Source organism: Choloepus didactylus, chromosome 8, assembly GCF_015220235.1.
Source record: "Choloepus didactylus isolate mChoDid1 chromosome 8, mChoDid1.pri, whole genome shotgun sequence".
In the NCBI taxonomy this organism is placed as follows: Eukaryota; Metazoa; Chordata; class Mammalia; order Pilosa; family Megalonychidae; genus Choloepus; species Choloepus didactylus.
This window is the reverse complement of record NC_051314.1, coordinates 120895028-120916095: the sequence shown is the minus strand read 5'-3', so window position 1 is coordinate 120916095 and position 21068 is coordinate 120895028. Positions and strand designations below refer to the sequence as shown.

At 37.7% G+C, this 21068-nt stretch overlaps 1 protein-coding gene across 3 annotated transcripts in view; it reads left to right on the top strand.

Moving 5' to 3' along the window:
* Positions 1-21068, top strand: part of BORCS5 (BLOC-1 related complex subunit 5) — a 198121-nt gene that overhangs the window by 979 nt on the left and 176074 nt on the right. Inside the window, exons 1-2 of one of the 3 annotated variants that reach the window (XM_037845923.1) lie at positions 5311-5370; positions 7757-7900. In XM_037845923.1, coding sequence (XP_037701851.1) covers position 5370; positions 7757-7900 — 145 coding nt within the window. In that variant the 5' untranslated portion in view covers positions 5311-5369. The other 2 variants (XM_037845922.1, XM_037845924.1) reach the window with 2 other exon arrangements.

Here is a 21068-nt window from a genome sequence, read left to right as displayed (position 1 = left end):
CTGCTCTCCTCACCCCAACTCCCACATACACACAAACAAATGCCACGTTACCAAACCACAGACACTTAACTAGCCAAGTGGTTTACCTCTGCAAGCATCTCCACCCTAGTCACCCCGGAGGAGCTTTCAAGCCTAGAAGCACTATGCAATTGTGTGGAAGAGCTTTCAAGCCTAAAGCACTAAGCAATGTAGATCACTATTCTAGGCCTGATGTAGCCAACAGCTACACCCTAGTTTTAGCCAATAGCTACAGAAGGCAAATGTTGACAGAATGCCTGCAAACAAGGGTGCAGTGTGTGAAACGAACTCTACCAACTCTACCAGCTGTTTCCAGAGGATGACATACTTTTGTAATGCGATAACGTTGAGAGAACTTTCTTTTTTTTTCTTCACTTTTTTGTAATTTTGAAATAAATTCAAAGTTATAGGAACAGTTGCAAAAACAATACAAACCCTGTACACAGAACTCCAGCATACCCTGACCCCCCTCCCCTGATACCCCAATCCACCAACTTTAACGTGCTGTCACACCGCTATTTCTTTCCCTCCCTCCCTCCCTCCCTATCTATCATCCATCATCTGTTGCTCTGTCTTCTGAACATATGAGAGCTAGCTGCACACATCCTTGAACAAACACTATAATTCACATATACAATTCCCACGAACTAGAACATTTTTTTATGCAATCCTATTAAACACAGCTAAGAAGTACAAGAGATTCAACATTGATACAAAGCTTACATTCTATATTTCCTTTTTTTTTTTTTTTTTTCCCTTATGTCTCAACTGTGTCCCTTTGAGCCTCCTCTCCTCCATCCTCAGATCTCATCAGGGTCATCCTTGGCATTCAATTGTCATCTATTTAGATTGTCTTTTTTTTTTTTTTCCTCAATTGTGAAAACATATATGCAGCCTAAATCTTCCCATTCCAACCCCTCCCTAGCATTCCATTAGCGGGATTAATCACATTTAGAATGTTGTAATGCTATCTCTTTCCCACCATCCATTACTAGAAATTTTCCTTCACCTCAAACAGCAATCCTACACTCATTTCTTAACTCCCCATTGCCCCTTCCCCCATTTCTCTTAACCCATACTCTACTATTGATCTCTATGGTTATATTCTCTGATAATTTCTTTGTGTTTACTGTGGGGCTTAAAATTAACCTCTTAAATCCATAACAATCTTGTTTTTCTTTGATACCAACTTAACTTCAATAGGACACATAAACTATGTTCCTATACTCCTCCATTCGCCCGCCTTTGTATGGTTCTTGTAAAAAATTACATATTTTACATTGAGTTCAAAACCATTAATTTGTCATTGGAGTTTGTGTATTTTATATCATGTAGGAAGTAAATAGTGGAGTTACAATTCAAAAATTATTGACTTCTATTTGTATTCCATTGTGGTCGGAGAATGTGCTTTGAATATATTCAATTTTTTTTTTTTTTTTTTAAATTTACTGAGGCTTGTTTTATGTCCCAGCATATGGTCCCTTCTGGAGAAAGATCCATGATCACTAGAGAAAAATGAGTGTCCTGGTGATTTGGGATGTAAGATTCTATATATGTCTGTTAAAATTCTCTATATCTCTTTCTCCTTTCTTTGTTTCTCTGTCAGTAGGGCTCTCTTTAGTATCTGAAGTAGGGCAGGTCTTTATTGGCAAACTCTCTCAGCATTTGTCTGTGAAAAATTTAAGCTCTCCCTCAAATTTGAAGGAGAGTTTTGCTGGATAAAGTATTCTTGGTTGGAAATTTTTCTGGAAGAACTTTATTTCAAAGTGTTACCAAAGAAAAGGAAACTCCAGAATGATTTTCCATTGGAGTGATTTCCTTGATGCAACAAGAGACTGGAGTACGTGTGCCTTTTCTCTCTGCAAATGACACACCTGAGGAGTCAGGGGATAGAGTTCATGTTCTTTGAATCTCCCTACACTGGTGGTCCATGCTAGGCACAAAGTAGACCTTTCCCTCACTTAGAAATTTCAGATTCAGTGTTGTGATACAATGAACCTGATATATTGAAGTGATGTATTTTTTTTTTTTTTTTAGTTATGACAATGAACAAAGGACATTGATGAAAATAATGATTAAAGAAATTTTTGCTATTGACACAAACCACGTGTTTAAGTTAGAAGTCTTATCCATCATCACCTCACTCATTGCTTGAAAAGATTCTTGATCCTCTTCTCCTGAGAAGAGGTTAGAGGTACCATTTATGTGGAGGGAGGCAGGCTGAAAAAAAAGGAATTTTATTCAGAAAACAGGTGTTAGGCACCTTCTGGGGAAATTAAAGGCTAATAAGATACAGGATCTGTTTTCAAGATGCTTATAATTCAGTGGAGGGGACAGACAAGTAAATTAATGGTTGTGTAAAGAATAAATGTTCTGATAGAAGATGCTAAGGAAGCTCAAGGCAGGGGCGTCTAAACTGGACTTCTGGGAGGAGATATATAAGCTAAATCTTGAAGAATGAAGTTCAGTGAGCGAGATGGAGGAGGAAAAGGCTGAGTACCCCAGACAGAGGAAGCAGCATGACCATTCTGGGAATTTCACTGGCATGAAGGAGAGAGGATGAGGGGGTCAGTGCAAGAAGGTCCTTGTATACTAACTGAAGCCGTGGGGAGTTATTGGTGATAGGTCCAGATTAACATTCTAGATTGTGATTAATATTCTGGAAAATCCTCTCTGCCAGTGATGTGGAGGATAGATTGCAGGAGATGAGGCTGGAGGCTTTCTGCCTTTCAAGAAGTGAATGATGAGACCCTAAACGGGATGTGGAGATAGAAGAGATTAAGGCGAGAGGCTCTCCAGGACTCTGTGACTGGTTGGATGTGGGGGTAAGGTTGAGCAGATTTCTGGCTTGAAGGACTGGCTAGATGGGAGTGCCGGGCGATATGATGAAGAACATCGGAGGAGGAGCTAGTGTGGGGTGAGTTTTAGAAAACTGAGTCCTGGTTTCACCACTTATTAGCTGTGTGACCCTGAATAAACCATTAACCTCCATGTAAAATTAGGAAAGTGGTATCTACTTTATAGGCAGGTCGTACAGGTCTAGTACACGTGCAAGTGCTTTATATTGCAGAAAAGGTTGTTCACAGGTTGCTGCTCATGTGAAAGTGATTTTAAGGGTGCTAAAAGGCATTGATCTCCAAATGTTTGCTACTTCTAAAGCGCCCCCCCAAACCCCCCACCTTAAGAATTCTTGTATTTTAAATGCCCATATAGTTTTCTTGCCACCAGACTGTAGGCTTCCTCAAGTTAGGGACTGGGTCTTGTTGGATCTTTTATTCCTAGTCTCTAGCAAGTGCCTGGGATAATACAGGTTCCCAATAAATGTTGAGTCAATGACTGAAGGCATTTTATCTTCAGAATAGCCTTTTTAAAAATAGTGGCTAATTGAGAAATATTTCACATACTACATCATTCACCTGTTTAAAGCATATAATTCATTCATTTTTAGTATATTTACAGATTTGTGCGACCATCACCACAATCAAGTTTAGAGCATTTTCATCACTTCAAAAAGGAAATCCCCATCTGTTAGCAGTCCTCCCAGCCTTATTGTCTACTTTCTGTCACTATAGGTTTACTTTGACTGGACATTTCACATAAATGGAATCTACAATATGTGGTTTTTTTGACTGTCTTTTTTCACTTAGCATAATAGTTTCAAGTTCATCCATGTAAAAATTTTCAGTACTTCACTCCTTTATTGTTGCCAAGTAATATTCCATTACATGAATATATCACATTTTAGATATCCATTCATCAGTTGATGGACAGAATATCCATTTTAGAATGAAATGTTCCACCAAAGGGAAACATTAAAAGACACTGTCACATCAGTGTTGATTAGGTTATGGAACCCAAAATAACTACAGTTTGATGTGGAAGAGAGGGAACAGGAGCTAGAATGAGTTATTTTGGATCCTTTTATCTCCTCTCACCCATCCCTCCACCCCACAAGAAGGCAAATCTAGGAGGTGAGCCAAAGGGTCTCCAGCCAGCACAGTCTCATAACCATTTACTACTCAGTAACTGTGGGGAAGTTACCTGTTTATGGGCCTCAGGGTTGTTGTGAAAAATAAATGGGGTAAAATAGGGAAAACATCTGTAACATAGTAGAGTGGAAGGGACTTAAATTGTCATATCAATTTGATGCTCTTTCTGAGATTGTATTTATATAAATATAAATAAAATATTTATAAAATAAATATAAATAGATTATATATAAAGGGCATTTGCTTGAAATTTCATGAAGTAAACAATATAAAGTGAGTTGAAAAGTTCTGAGAATACCAGAATCACCCAAGTCCTTGATGGCATTATATTGTTAGTTCTATGACCTTGCCCTGCTGAAACTGTCAGAGCTTGCTTTTTGTATTTCTTGCATTCTTTCTTCGCCTTTTGCTAGTTTCATAGTGGCTTATCAATAATTGTTCAGGTCTCCAGGAAGTGCCTAGAGTCTACTATAAGGGCAGTCACTTTTCCTTGAAGATTCTGTCAAAGAAACAAACAAACAAAAAAACTGCACCAGACACTGTAAAACAAAAAAGGATTATTTTATTCATAGTTACCATGAAAAGAAAGTACTCTGAAAACACAGTACAGCAGGCTTTCTAAGGTCTGGGAGTGGGTCGGAGGATGCTAGGGATGGGAAGGTTGACCACTGGGATGGGTGAGTGATTTGTTGAGATTGCAATTAGGACCACTTGCTTCAAAATGTTGTTCTTTGTTTAATTAGGCCACCTGGAGTCTGTAAGGGCTGGGAGAGAAGGAGGGGAGAGAAGAATCTGCCTAATTAGGAGCGTCTCAGACACTTGGATAGAAGCCTATCCAAGTATAGTCAAGCTAAAGGGAAGTTAAGACAGTCTTAGCCAAGGTGCAGACACCCTAACAAGTTAATCAGTATTTCCTATTTTATTTTTCTCTAATTTCCAGACCCTTCCTCCTCTGTCCCCTAGCTTTTGGAATTTAAACAGGGGCTCTGCGGCCAGAGAACTGTGGATTCTAATGCTGAATCTATCACCCCTCCTTGGACCTTTTTTCCCCATCTGTAAAGCAGAGTTTAAAATACCTATTTTGTAAAAAGTGGTTGTAAGGATAGGGATAAAGTTCCTAATAGATAGACGTACTTAAAGATGACCCATCATTACCATAGGAGAGTTGCCCTCTGAGACGGTTCTGGTTTGAGGCGGTCGGGCCCTTTAAGCCTTCAGCGTCCTAGAAGCTGGCCGGGCGCTCCTTGCCCCTCCCTCGAGCCGGGGGCGGGAGAGTGGTCTTCTAACCCGGAACTGACGGCAACGCGTAGCCGGCGCCGCCAATCCTTGTCTCGGAAGGAGCGAGCCTGCGGCACGTTAGCAAGTGAGTGAAAGCGGTGCGGCCTCTCTGCCCGCTGAGGGTAGTTGCGTCTTAAGCCCGGCGTTCCCCTCATCTTCTCAGGTTCTTCTGGAGAAAGTGGGCGAGCAGTGTGTAGCCGCGCCGCGCCTTCATGCATACCCTAAATAGGGCCTCCCCACCCACCGCCGCCTGAGCCCCGCCTGGGCTGGGCGGCGCCCGATTCTGTTTAGTCTCCCGGTCCCCGTCCCCCCGACCGCCAGAGCGGTTACCGCTGGTCCCGCAGTTTCTCCGCTGCCACCGCTGCCGGCACCATGGGCAATGAGCAGAGTTCCGAGGCCGAGAGCAGACCCAACGATCTGAACTCCTCAGGTCGGTGTCCTAATCTCCCATCCTCTTCCAGCCGGCCCTGCCTGGTTGAGGAATGGGCTGCCTCCCAGCCCGTAGTGGGGTCTGGGACATGTGAACGGGACCGCACAGAAAGCCCTCACCAGTTTTTTTTTTTTTTTTTTTTTTTAAAGTCATCCTTTGTCCTAGTCTTGATTCTCCCTATGGAAGTGAGTGCCCGAGAATGCAAGCCCAGCGTAGGTGCACCCGTTCATTATTTTGAAAACCACCGTTTTCTCTCAAGCTTACTCTTCAATAAAAAGACGACCTAATTAATTTTTGGCTTTAGTATTCATGACTGACGTAGGGAGCTTTGGCTCACACAGTGAGTGGGTCATAATTAGGACTTAAGAGAATTGGTTCCCTATAGACGGGCCTTAGAGGTAGGTTCTTTTTGAGAAGGATGTGTGATAAGTGTAGCATCCGTTTGAACACTTGGGTAGCAGGTGCAAACGTTCCCGGAAACTGCATTTTCCTCTCAGGTGTCTTAACCGTCTTCCTAATAAGGTAGATTGCGGCCCAGCCGGCAGGCTCTGGTGTTTCCCTCTATTCTCCCCCATCCGTATTTTTAGGTTTCTGTTAGTATTTGAGGTGGAAATGGAGGGAATTGTGCCTGGAGCATAGTGAGTACACAATAAATAAAATGGTGATGCATTGCTCATTTTTATTAACACACAAACTCTGGGACAACTGGGAGTATCCTGGACAAACTCCAAGGTTGCTAATCCAAATTGGGTTAAATCTGAGTCCTAAAAAGTATCCTTGGTCATAGAACTGCTATATTCTTGGTAGGGTCTGTAAATCAGAAACATAGAAACTGGCAGATGTAAGGGTGTTCCACATTGAAATGTGTAGCATTCTTCTATTTCCATGCAAGGTCCAGAATGTAGTATCCATTACAACAAATACAGTAATAGTTCTACTTCTTGATTTCTTGCCTGTATGTTAGGCCAGAAGACTATTTCAGAGAAGGGGTATGGTATCTTTTTAATATGGTTGCTCTCCCACCAACCAACATAGGCTCATTCCTGATGTTAGAATTTGCTTATTCCCCTGTGTTATGTGCTTTACGTACATTTATATTTGATTTGCACAATAACTTCGTTTTACAAATAAGGTAAGTGAGGTCAGCCAAGAGAGTAGTAAAGCCCACTTTCCTTTGGGGTCTGGGGATGGAGAATCACAGTTTGTAGCAGGAAAGATTTCTGATATGGATTTTGTAAAAGGTTAGGTAAGTTACCAGAAAAGGCTAAGAAATCTTTTTTAAAGAACAGTAAAAATAGCAGTGGTTCTGAAAGAGTGAATGCCAAGCCACAGGGGACCCTAGCCTGGAGGGGGCAGCACAGTTCTATGGCATCCCTGGATCAATCTTTGAGGCATGATTATGATGAGTGTGAGAATACCACCTTCTAGAAGGTAAAATATTCTTTCATTCATTGTTTCAAGATATTTGGGGGAGAGGAGGAGGTCTTGGTCTCTGGAATCCTTTGTAGTTTGCGTCACTCCAAATGTATTACAATCTCCTGAAATTGACCTGTTTCTGTTAGCAGTTGTCCAAATTTCTTAATTTTGCTTAGGCCTAGAATGGGCCTAGTGGTTATGACCTTCTTGGACTAATAATTGTAAGTTTAAAGGTGAGGGGCTGGAGCTTTAAGAATGGACTCATTATCTGGGATTGAGAATTTGTGGTTTTTCCCATGGCCGGGATCTAAAGCCATGACCAGGTTTTATACCTGGTCTGATGTGATTGGGCCAGCTTTGTAGCCCAGTACAGGATGGGTCAGGCACACCAAGAGCCCATGGACTTCAGTTCTTTACCTAAGTCTCTTTCTTCATTTCCTCATTAGTAAAATCACCAACTGATCACCACCCCCCACCCACCTACCCAGTCCCTAATGCATGGTAATTACAGTTAGCATTTTGTGTGTAAAAAATATTTTTTTTTATGACTACATTGAACACATCTTTGGTGAGGCAGAGGTGGTAACTAACATGCAACTCCTGAGCAGTGTAACTTTATTTTCAGTGACCCCTTCTCCAGCTAAGCATAGAGCCAAGATGGATGATATTGTGGTTGTAGCTCAGGGATCCCAGGCCTCACGGAATGTCAGCAATGATCCTGATGTCATCAAATTGCAGGAGATTCCAACCTTCCAGCCGCTTTTGAAAGGTAAGGGTTGCATTTTGCCTTATCTGACCTTAATGGAGAGGTTTGCATAGTCTCCCTACTATCTCCAGATATCCATGTGTCTTCCTTCCTCAACTCCTTCAGGTCATTATTTGACTTTCCTATTTAAAGTTACAACTATTTTCCCTCTCTGTTTTTCTCTAGCCCTTAATCACCATTGACACTGCATATTTTGATGGAAAATACTGCATATTTTCTTGATTGTCTATATTTGTCTATGAGAATGTGATGATGGCAAGAACTTGATGTGTTTTGGTCACTGTTGAATCTCCACCATTTGGAATAAGAGAGGTATAAATTAGGGACTGAATACATAAATGAATAAATGAATGATGTTGGAATTGGCTCTTACCTGTTGTATTTCCATGAGAAATTCCCGTGTTATGAATTTCTTATCTGCGATCTGGGCTGTGGGTTCACTGGTTCAGATCTACAGAGGTAATCTCCACAACCACTGATATACTTGTAATTAATCCTGGCAGTGGCTCATATGAAGGGAGAGTTTGTGGCTTGGTACAAACTTTCAGCCCACTTGTTAGCATATATTGAAGTAGTTACCTTCTAATAAAAAGGCCTTTTATTTTATTATTGTCATCTCTCCATTAAGTATTGGAGATGATTTTCTAATGATGGGATTTCTGCTATAGGAGTCCTCTTTCTGTCCTCCTCTGTTTCCCCTCCCCACCACCTCAAAGGTAAGGAAATATAAATGAACATAAGGCCCTGGTTTACGTAACCTGATGTAATATAAAACATCTTATATTTTTATAGCTATTTGTATTAAAAGAACCCTCCCACATATGTACACATTATTTCTTTAATTCTTACATCATGAAATATGTTTGAAAGATTTGAGCAAGATCACATAGCTGGCAGATAGAGAGTGAACTTGAACCTTCTTCACTGATGTCAAATCCTATGCTAGTTACCCTATTCCACACTGTACTTAAAAATAAAAGCAAATGGTGCTTTGTAGATGATCCATATATCATCTCATCCTTCCCAGCACTTCATCTGCTTTACACATGAGGAAATAAAAGCTTTCACTCTGTTCCATGTATACCTCAGGGGTTAGACTTTGGTGGACTCTTTTGACTATTATGTAAACAACATGCTACATTTTTTTTTTTTTTCTTTTTTTGGTTAGATAAGTTTTAGGTTTCAGCAGTATTAGAAGTATCATGCATAAAATATATAAAATAACAGAGTTCCCGTATATCACCCTATTATTAACACCTTGCATTAGTGAGTTACATTAAGATTCATGAAAGAACATTTTTATGATTGTACTATTAACCATAGTCCAGTGTTTAAAATAGGGTTCATTGTGTTGTACCTTATGTTTTTCTTTTAATTTTTATTCTAATAACATATATATGACCTAAAATGTCCCCTTTTAAACAGATTCACATATATAATTCATTGATGTTAATTACATTTACAATGTTGTGCTACCATCACCACCATCCATTACCAAAATTTTGCAATCAACCCAAATATAAATTCTGTACAATTTAAGCATTAACTCCTCATTCCCTCCTTCCAACCCAGCATCTGGTAGTGTATATTCTAGATTCTGAATCTATGAGTTTGCTTATTCTAATTATTTCATATCAGTGAGATAATATAATATTTGTCCTTTTGTGTCTGGCTTTTTACTCAGTGTGATGTCTTCAGTGTTCATCCATGTTGTCATGTGAACCAGAACTTTATTCCTTTTTAATGCTGAGTAATATTCCATTGTGTGTATATACCACATTTTGTTTATTCATTTATCGGTTGATGGACGCTGGGTTGCTTCCATCTTCTGGCAGTTGTGAATAATGCTGCTATGAACGTTGGTGTGCAAATATTTTTTCAAGTCCCTGCTTTCTGTTCTTCTGGGTGTATACACAGAAGTGGGATTTTAAGTCATTTTTTCACATGAAACAAATTTATTTGTTCCTTCAGAAAGTAGATGGAGTGTTACCCAGGAAACAGAATGTCTAGAAAGTAACTTAACATGTAAGGGAGTAGCTGTTGTTTTTATCTAGAAATATAATGCAAAAGTGACCTATTGGCTCATTTCTTAATAGAATTCTCTAAGCACGCATCAGCCCTTGATTCAGGATTTTCTTCCTCTCCAATTCATTTCTTCTCTAACATAAATTAAAAGATTCATTTTTTCAATATTCTATGATTCCAGGCGGATGGCAGTTAGGATATGCTAGGTTCAACTTCTATATTGAAATAGATTTTCTTGTGAGTTGAGTTATTCAGAAAATAAGATATAATTAAAAGGTTGAGAATGCCACTTGGTTTTAACATCCGTAACTCATATAAGTCTCTTAATTCAACATTTTCCAGCAGATATTTATATAGGAAAATTTATAGTCAAACCCGTCAAGCCTAATTTAACGTTTTAAATGTTGTGTGTATATATATATATAGCACGTTTGGTTTATCCATTCATTAATTGATAGACACTTGGATTGCTTCCATCTTTTGGTAAGGGAAATAATGCTGCTATGAAAATTGCTGTGCAAGGATCTGTTTGAGTCTCTGCTTTCAGTTCTCTTGGATGTTTACTCAGGAGTGGGATCGCTGGGTCATTTGTTAATAACTTAGCTTTCTGAGGAACCGCCAAACTGTGTTACACAGGGGCTGCACTATTTTATTGTCCTACCAACAATGAGTGAGTGTTCCTATTTCTCTGCATCCTCTCCAACACTTATAATTTTCTGTTTTTGTTTTTTGTTTTTTTTAAACATAGCCATTCTGGTAGGTGTGAAATGGTATCTTGTTGTGGTTTTGATTTGCATTTCCCTAATGCCTGATGATGGTGTGTGCTTTTTGGCCACTTGTATATAAACTCTGGAGAAATGTCTATTCAAGTCTTTTGTCCATTTTTTAATTGTCTTTTAATTGTTGAGTTGTACGATTTCTTTATATATTCTGGATGTTAAAATCTTATAAGCTGTGTGGTTGAGCAGGTTGCCTTTTCACTTTCATGATAAAGTACTCTGATGCACAAAAGTTTTTAATTTTGATGAGGTCCCATGTATCTATTTTTTCTTTTGTTGCTTCTGCTTTGGGTAAATAGTCTGAAACCATTGGCTACCACAAAATCTTGAAGATGCTTCCCTCCATTTTCATCTAGGAGTTTTATGGTCTTGTCTCTTCTATTAAGGTCTTTAATCCATTTTGAGTTAATTTTTGTATAAGGTGTGAGGTAGGGGTCCTCCTTCATTGTTTTACATATGGATATTCGGTTCTCCTATCACCATTTGTTGAAGAGACTATTCTTTCCCAGTTGAGTAGACTTTGAAGGCTTGTCAAAAATCAATTGGCCATAGTGGTGATGGTCTGTTTCTGAATTATCAATTCAATTCCATTGATCTGTTATCTATCCTTGTGCCAGTACCATGCTTTATTTATTTATTTATTTATTTATTTATTTTTAAGGAACATTTTTATTACTTTCAAGTTTATACAGTAATCTGGCACAAATGATTGCCAGCATTTTTGCCAGGAACAAGCGCTTGGACTTGATTTAATGAAGAATATACAGATCTTGCATTTGAAGAGAGTGGATACTTCTAATGTGCTTAAGTAAAAATTTGTCCTCTTAAGTAGTTTGAACTTTCTCTTCTTAAATCTTGTTTAGAATACCTGACCTGAATGATCAGGAATCCTAAGCTAATAAGGTTTTATTTTATTCCTTACATTGTAAGAGATCATTGTTAAAGCACCATTTTCCATTTGGCATTTCACCAAGTTCTAATGTCTCTGGAAGATCTAATGTCTGTCTTTATTGCTTTTTTAATTTCAACAGATGCTCATCTGAATTAAAAAACAGAACAAAAACAAAAAGCCCAACTGCATTTGGTTTTATGTCTGCTGCCTCCAAATTGGCACAACTGCTTTGTATAGGAGATACCAGGATCTTTCTGTGTTAAAAGATAGATAACACTCATCTTGAGGCAAATTAGTAAATAAGTCTTGGCAAGGGACTGCACTTGAATTTAAAAAAATCCCTGTTAATTGTTCTTGGTTTAACAGTAGCTAGGTCAAGAATGTTTGTAAGTATGGCAACTCAGGAGTAACTATATTGCTTAGCATGATACAGTGCTTAGCACATCTCTCTGCGCTCCCACTTTCCATTATCCACATATGTATTGGTTTGCCTTGTTTTGCTACAAAACGGATATGAAAATGGTTTTGAATGTTCAAATTTTCTCCTGCTCATTTTAAATTTTCAGTTGTTTATGCATAAATGAGACCCAAACTATAACTTAAATTTACAGTTATGAGTTGATAACCATTTGATTTCAATCAAGGACAAAGTTGGGAATAGATGAAGCTGTCAACATTTTTAATGAAGAGGCTTTTTAGGGGGAAGAGCTCCAAAATTTGATTAAGCTGTTGAATTTTTTTTATCAATCTTGTTCTTCAAGTTATTCAGAGCTTAATGTTTATCTTGTCCAAACACTTGAAAGTGATACTTTTAGGTCAGCAGGATATATGTATGCTTTAAGTTCAGTTTGTTCTCTCACCATGATCTCCATAAGGTATCGTTCTTTCTCTGGCAAGGTTTAGACATCTGCAAAATTGTGAAACTGAGCAAAATGATGTATGGGGTAAAAATCACTCACCATGGAGGCCACTAGTATTTTTGAATGGCTTTTGAAGTAGACAAAAATTCAGTGGAAAAAAAAAAAAAAAGGAAAAAAATTCAGTTCCCCTGATTACAGCAAACATTTAAGGAGCACCTTTTGTATTTTGTTGACATTCTTGATGCTGTGAGCTTTATAAACTTGTTTTTTGATGCCTAGGAAGACAGAAGTTAAAATTATATATTCAGGTTAAAGATCACATCTTACCTACATCCAGACTTTCTTCAGTATTTCTGATGTGACATGCTAGCTAGCAATTCAGGCCCCCCTCCCCCTTGGAAACCAGCCACCTGAAATTAGACTTCTAGATTTAAAAAGGTACTGTGGGCTACTAAGCTAAACAAAGGGACAAACCTTCATAAATGGCAGAAACTGCCTCCCAACACACTCATTTAAATTTTCCCTCTAATACTGAGTTAAGGCTAGATCTGGATTCACTAGGATAGGTTAGATTTAATCCTCGAAGTTATTTTTATAGCTATTCCTAAGGATAATTAAAAAAAATTAAATATATCTCGCATCTCACAAGTATCTTAAGAGATTAATTAAATCCTTGAAGGCAAGCAGACCAGAGTAACTCAAGATTTTCTATGTCCTTACTGTAGCTATAACTTTAAACAATATCTATAAAACTTATTTTGTTCATACACTTACAAAATAATTAGTTCTTGAAGATAGAAGTGATAAAAACAAGTACCATGCTCTTTTGACCATTGTAGCATTGTAGTAAGTTTTAAAGTCAGGAAGTGTGAGTCCTCCAACGTCATTCTTCTTTTTCAAGATGTTTTTGGGGTCCTTTTACCCTTCCACATAAATTTGATGATTGGCTTTTCCATTTCTGCAATGAAGGCTGTTGGAATTTTGATTGAGATTGCACTGAATATGTAAATCATTTTAGGTAGAATTGACATCTTGAGAATATTTAGTCTTCCAGTCGATGAGCATGGACTGTCCTTCCATTTATTTAGGTCTTCTTTGATTTCTTTTAGTAATGTTTTGTAGATTTCTGTGTATATCCTTCTCTAAAGGCATTGTCAAATGCCTTTTCTGTTACATTTATTCTGAAATATTTGATCCTTTTAGTTGCTATTGTGAATGGAATTTTTTTCTTGATTTCCTCCTCTGATTGCTCATCAGTGTGTGGAAACACTACTGATTTTTGCATGTTAATTTTGTACCCCACCATTTTGCTAAATTAATTTATTAGCTCTAGTAGCTTTGTTGTAGATTTTTTGGGACTTTCTGTATATAGGATCATGTCATCTGCAGATAGTGAAAGTTTTATTTCTTCCTTTCCAATTTGGATGCCTTTTATTTCTTTTTCTTGCCTAATTGTTCAGGCTAGTACTTCCAGTACAAAGTTGAATAATAGTGGTGACAGTGGGCATCCTTATTTTCTTCTGGATCTTAGAGGAAAAAACTTTCAGTCTTTCACCATTGAGTATGATGTTAGCAGTGGGTTTTTCATATATGCCCTTTATCGTGTTGAGGAATGTGGTGGTTTGAAGCTATGTGTTTCCCAGAAAAGCATGTTCTTAAAGTTAATCCATTCCTGTGGGTGTGGACCCATTGTAAGTAGGATCTTTTGATGAGGCTACTTCAGTTAATATGTGACCTACCTCATTGGAGGTCTTAATCCTATTACTGAAGTCTTTTATAAATGGGAGGCATAGAGGGGGGAAACAGAGAGAAGGCCATGGAAGTAAGAAACTGAAATCAGTGAAACCCAGAAGAGACTGGACAGAACAGCAGATGCTGTCATGTGCCTAGTCATGTGACAGAGGAATAAGAATCACTGGCAGCCGCTCTTTGGGAACAAAACAACACCTTTATGGTGACTTGATTTAGACATTCTCACAGTGTCAACTGTAAGCTAATAAATTCCCATTGTTTAAAGCCAGCCTGTTTCATGGTATCTGCTTTAAGCAACTTAGCAAACTAAAAAATAAGCTAGTCTTTCTGTTTCTATTTTTCTAAGTGTTTTCATCAAGAAAGGATGCTAGGTTTTGTCAAATGCCTTTTCTGCGTCAGTTGAAATGATCATGTGTTTTTGTTTTTCCCTTTGTTTTGTTAATATGGTGTATTACATTAATTGATTTTCTTAAGTTAACCACTGTTGCATACTTGGGGTAAATCCCACTTGATTGTGGTGTATAATTCTTTTAATTTGCTAGTATTTTGTTGAAGATTTTTACATCTATATTCAGAAGAGAAATTGGTCTGTCATTTTCTTTTCTTGTAATATCTTTATCTTGCTTTGGCCTCATGGAATGGATTAGGTAATGTTCCCTCCTCTTCAGTTTTTTGGAAGAATTTGAGTAGGAATAGTATTAATTCTCCTTGGAACATTTGGTAGAATTCACCTGTGAAGTCATCTGGTCCTGGGCTCTTCTTTTTTTGGGAGGTTTTTGAGGATTGATTCAGTCTCTGGTTGTAATTGGTCTGTTGAGATCTTCTATTTCTTCTAGAATAAGTTCAGGTTGTTTCTGTGTTTCTAGAAATTTTTTCTTTTCATCTGGATTGTCTAATTTGTTGGCATACAGTTGTTCATAGCATCTGCTTAGGATCCTTTTTATTTCTGTGGGGTCAGTAGTAAAGGTTTTATTTCTGATTTTATTACCATCTTTTTTCTTTTTTTCTTTGTCAGTCTAGCTTGTTCTTTGTCAGTTTTATTGATCTTTTCAAAGAACCAACTTTTGGTTTTGTTAATGTTCTGTTTTTTTTTTGTTTTTAATTCTTCCTTTTATTTCTTCTCTTATCTTTGTTATTTCTTTCTTCCTGCTTGCTTTGTCTTTAGTTTGCTGTTCTTTTTGTATTTCTTCAAGGTGTGCAGTTAGGTCTTTGATTTGAGCTCTTTCTTCTTCTTTTTTTTTTTTTTTAAATAATAACCAACATTTATATAGCTTTAACAATAATATGCATAATATTCAGAAAAATATCATAAGGTAGATAACATAATTATTCCCATTTTACACATAGCAAAAGCCGAGTAACGAATGTACAATAACTTGCCCAAGTCCCCACAGCTATAAAACCTCAGAAGTGAAACTAGGCTGTGTGGTGCCAGAGTTTGAGTCCTTAACTGTTAGAATATAATATCTCTTTTTACATTGCCTTAGTCTTGCTCCACTCTAAATGTCTGTGAAAGATGCATAGGGTCTTAAAGCAAGAGACATCAAAAACTGACCGAAGAAATAATCTATCTGAACAATCTGAAAATTCATTTATTATCCATTATAGGGTATCACCACTGACACATGTTCATCATTTGATTCTGTCATCAAAGGAAGTTTATCTTATGCGCTGTTTAGTTTAGAAATATTTCAAACCACATTCTGTTACAACAAAAGCTTCTCTACTAATATGTAAAATCGTCCACTATTTTATAGAGTTTAACCTAAAACTTGTAATTGCTGTTTTACTTTACTAGGTTAACATAATTCTATTAGTGTTTGTAAGTTTTAAGACTCTGAAATATATTTCTTTATAAGCACATTTTTTTTTAATCTTCATTTTATTGAGATATATTCACATACCACGCAGTCATACAAAACAAATCGTACTTTCGATTGTTCACAGTACCATTACATAGTGGTACATTCATCACCCAAATCAATCCCTGACACCTTCATTAGCACACACACAAAAATAACAAGAATAATAATTAGAGTGAAAAAGAGCAATTGAAGTAAAAAAGAACACTGGGTACCTTTGTCTGTTTGTTTCCTTCCCCTGTTTTTCTGCTCATCCATCCATAAACTAGACAAAGTGGAGTGTGGTCCTTATGGCTTTCCCAATCCCATTGTCACCCCTCATAAGCTACATTTTTATACAACTGTCTTCGAGATTCATGGGTTCTGGGTTGTAGTTTGATAGTTTCAGGTATCCACCACCAGCTACCCCAATTCTTTAGAACCTAAAAAGGGTTGTCTAAATTGTGCATAAGAGTGCCCACCAGAGTGACCTCTCGGCTCCTTTTGGAATCTCTCTGCCACTGAAGCTTATTTCATTTCCTTTCACATCCCTCTTTTGGTCAAGAAGATGTTCTCCGTCCCACGATGGCGGGTCTACATTCCTCCCCGGGAGTCATATTCCACGTTGCCAGGGAGATTCATTCCCCTGGGTGTCTGATCCTACGTAGGGGGGAGGGCAGTGATTTCACCTTTCAAGTTGGCTTAGCTAGAGAGACAGGGCCACATCTGAGCAACAAAGAGGCATTCGGGAGGAGGCTCTTAGGCACAACCATAGGGAGGCCTAGCCTCTCCTTTGCAGCAACCGTCTTCCCAAGGGTAAAACCTGTGGTAGAGGGCTCAACCCATCAAACCACCAGTCCCCTATGTCTGTGGTCATGTTATCAGCCATGGAGGTGGAGTAGGCGAATACCCCTGCATTCTCCACAGGCTCCTCAAGGGGGCACTACATCTTTTTTTTTTCTTTGTTTTTCTTTTCTTTTTTTTTTTTTTTAACTTTCCCTTCTTTTTAAAATCAACTGTATGAAAAAAAAGTTAAAAAGAAAACAAACATACAATAAAAGAACATTTCAAAGAGACCATAACAAGGGAGTAAGAAAAAGACAACTAACCTAAGATAACTGCTTAACTTCCAACATGTTCCTACTTTACCCCAAGAAAGTTACCTAATATAGCAACATTTCTGTGAACTTGCTCCTACTATATCCATCAGAAATTAACAGACCATAGTCATTCCTGGGCATCCCCAGAACGTTAAATAGCTTATCTGTTCTTCTTAGATTATTGTTCCCCCTTCCTTAATTGCTCTCTTATTGCTAGTTCCCCTACATTCTACATTATAAACCATTTGTTTTACATTGTTCAAAGTTCACATTAGTGGTAGCATATAATATTTCTCTTTTTGTGCCTGGCTTATTTCGCTCAGCATTATGTCTTCAAGGTTCATCCATGTTGTCATATGTTCACGAGATCGTTCCTTCTTACTGCCGCGTAGTATTCCATCATGTGTATATACCACATTTTATTTATCCACTCATCTGTTGAAGGACATTTGGGTTGTTTCCATCTCTTGGCAATTGTGAATAATGCTGCTATGAACATTGGCGTGCAGATATCTGTTCGTGTCACTGCTTTCCGATCTTCCGGGTATATACCGAGAAGTGCAATCGCTGGATCGAATGGTAACTCTATATCTAGTTTTCTAAGGAACTGCCAGACTGACTTCCAGAGTGGCTGAACCATTACAAGGTCCCACAAACAATGAATAAGAGTTCCAATTTCTCTACATCCCCTCCAGCATTTGTAGTTTCCTGTTTGTTTAATGGCAGCCATTCTTACCGGTGTTACATGGTATCTCATTGTGGTCTTAATTTGCATCTCTCTAATAGCTAGTGAAGCTGAACATTTTTTCATGTGTTTCTTGGCCATTTGTATTTCCTCTTCAGAGAACTGTCTTTTCATATCTTTTGTCCATTTTATAATTGGGCCGACTGTACTATTGTCATTGAGTTGTAGGATTTCTTTATATATGCAAGATATCAGTCTTTTGTCAGATACATGGTTTCCAAAAATTTTTTCCCATTGAGTTGGCTGCCTCTTTACCTTTTTGAGAAATTCCTTTGAGGAGCAGAAACTTCTAAGCTTGAGGAGTTCCCATTTATCTATTTTCTCTTTTGTTGCTTGTGCTTTGGGTGTAAAGTCTAGGAAGTGGCCACCTAATACAAGGTCTTGAAGATGTTTTCCTACATTATCTTCTAGGAGTTTTATGGTACTTTCTTTTATATTGAGAACTTTGGTCCATTTTGAGTTAATTTTTGTGTAGGGGCTGAGGTAGGGGTCCTCTTTCATTCTTTTGGATATGGATATCCAACTCTCCCAGCCCCATTTGTTGAAAAGACCATTATGACTCAGTTCAGTGACTTTGGGGGCCTTATCAAAGATCAGTCGGCCATAGATCTGAGGGTCTATCTCTGAATTCTCAATTCGATTCCATTGATCTATATGTCTATCTTTGTGCCAGTACCATGCTGTTGTGGCAACTGTGGCTTTATAATAAGCTTCAAAGTCAGGGAGTGTAAGTCCTCCCACTTTGTTTTTCTTTTTTAGAGTGTCTTTAGCAATTCGAGGCATCTTCCCTTTCCAAATAAATTTGATAACTAGCTTTTCCAAGTCTGCAAAGTAGGTTGTTGGAATTTTGATTGGGATTGCATTGAATCTGTACATGAGTTTGGGTAGCATTGACATCTTAATGACATTTAGCCTTCCTATCCATGAACATGGAATATTTTTCCATCTTTTAAGGTCCCCTTCTATTTCTTTTAGTAGAGTTATGTAGTTTTCTTTGTATAGGTCTTTTACATCTTTGGTTAAGTTTATTCCTAGGTACTTGATTTTTTTAGTTGCTATTGAAAATGGTATCTTTTTCTTGAGTGTCTCTTCAGTTTGTTCATTTCTAGCATATAGAAACATTACTGACTTATGTGCATTAACCTTGTATCCCACTACTTTGCTAAATTTGTTTATTAGCTCTAGTAGCTGTATCGTCGATTTCTCAGGGTTTTCTAGATGTAAGATCATATCATCTGCAAACAATGACGGTTTTACTTCTTCTTTTCCAATTTGGATGCCTTTTATTTCTTTGTCTTGCCGGACTGCCCTGGCTAGCACTTCCAGCACAATGTTGAATAACAGTGGTAACAGCGGGCATCCTTGTCTTGTTCCTGATCTTAGAGGGAAGGCTTTCAGTCTCTCACCATTGAGTACTATGCTGGCTGTGGGTTTTTCATATATGCTCTTTATCATGTTGAGGAAGTTTCCTTCAATTCCTACCTTTTGAAGTGTTTTTATCAAAAAGGGATGTTGGATTTTGTCAAATGCTTTTTCAGCATCTATTGAGATGATCATTTGATTTTTCCCTTTTGACTTGTTAATGTGTTGTAATACATTGATTGATTTTCTTATGTTGAACCATCCTTGCATGCCTGGAATGAACCCCACTTGGTCATGGTGTATGATTTTTTTCATGTGTCTTTGGATTCGATTTGCAAGTATTTTGTTGAGGATTTTTGCATCTATATTCATTAGGGAGATTGGCCGGTAGTTTTCCTTTTTTGTAGCATCTTTGCCTGGTTTTGGCATTAGATTGATGTTAGCTTCATAAAATGAGTTAGGTAGTGTTCCATTTTCTTCAATCTTTTGAAAGAGTTTGAGTAAGATTGGTGTCAGTTCTTTCTGGAAAGTTTGGTAGAATTCCCCTGTGAAGCCATCTGGCCCTGGGCATTTATTTGTGGGAAGATTTTTGGTGACTGATTGGATCTCTTTGCTTGTGATGGGTTGGTTGAGGTCTTCTATTTCTTCTCTGGTCAGTCTAGGTTGTTCATATGTTTCCAGGAAATTGTCCATTTCCTCTACATTATCCAGTTTGCTGCCATACAGTTGTTCATAGTATCCTCTTATAATTTTTTAAATTTCTTCAGGATCTGCAGTTATGTCACCTTTTTCATTGATTCATTTTGTTTATATGGGTCTTCTCTCTTTTTGATTTTGTCAGTCTAGCTAGGGGCTTGTCAATCTTGTTGATCTTCTCAAAGAACCAACTTTTGGTGATATTTATCCTTTCTATTGTTTTTTTGTTCTCTATGTCATTTATTTCTGCTTTAATCCTTGTTATTTCTTTTCTTGTACTTGGTTTAGGATTGGTTTGATGTTCATTTTCTAGCTTCTTCAGTTGATCCATTAGTTCTTTGATTTTGGCTCTTTCTTCCTTTTTAATATATGCGTTTAGTGCTATAAATTTCCCCCTTAGCACTGCTTTTGCTGCATCCCATAGATTTTGGTATGTTGTGTTCTCATTTTCATTCGTCTCTATATATTTAGCAATTTCTCTTGCTATTTCTTCTTTAACCCACTGATTGTTTAGGAGTGTGTTGTTTAACCTCCAGGTATTTGTGATTTTTCTAAGTCTCTGATGGTTATTGACTTCTAATTGTATTCCATTGTGGTCAGAGAATGTGCTTTGAATAATGTCAATCTTTTTAAATTTATTGAGGCTTGTTTTATGTCCCAGCATATGATCTATTCTGGAGAAAGTTCCATGAGCACTAGAAAAGTATGTGTATCCTGGTGATTTGGGACGTAATGTCCTGTATATGTCTGTTAAATCTAATTCATTTATCAGATTGTTTAGGTTTTCAATTTCCTTATTGGTCTTCTGTCTGGTTGATCTATCTATAGGAGAGAGTGATGTGTTGAAGTCTCCCACAATTATTGTGGAAGCATCAGTTGCTTCTTTAGTTTTGCCAGTGTTTCTCTCATGTATTTTGTGGCACCTTGATTGGGTGCATAGACATTTACGATTGTTATTTCTTCTTGCTGAATTGCCCCTTTTATTAGTACGTAGTGGCCTTCTTTGTCTCTCAAAACATCCCTGCATTTGAAGTCTATTTTATCTGAGATTAATATTGCTACACCTGCTTTCTTTTGGCTGTAGCTTGCATGAAATATTTTTTTCCATCCTTTCACTTT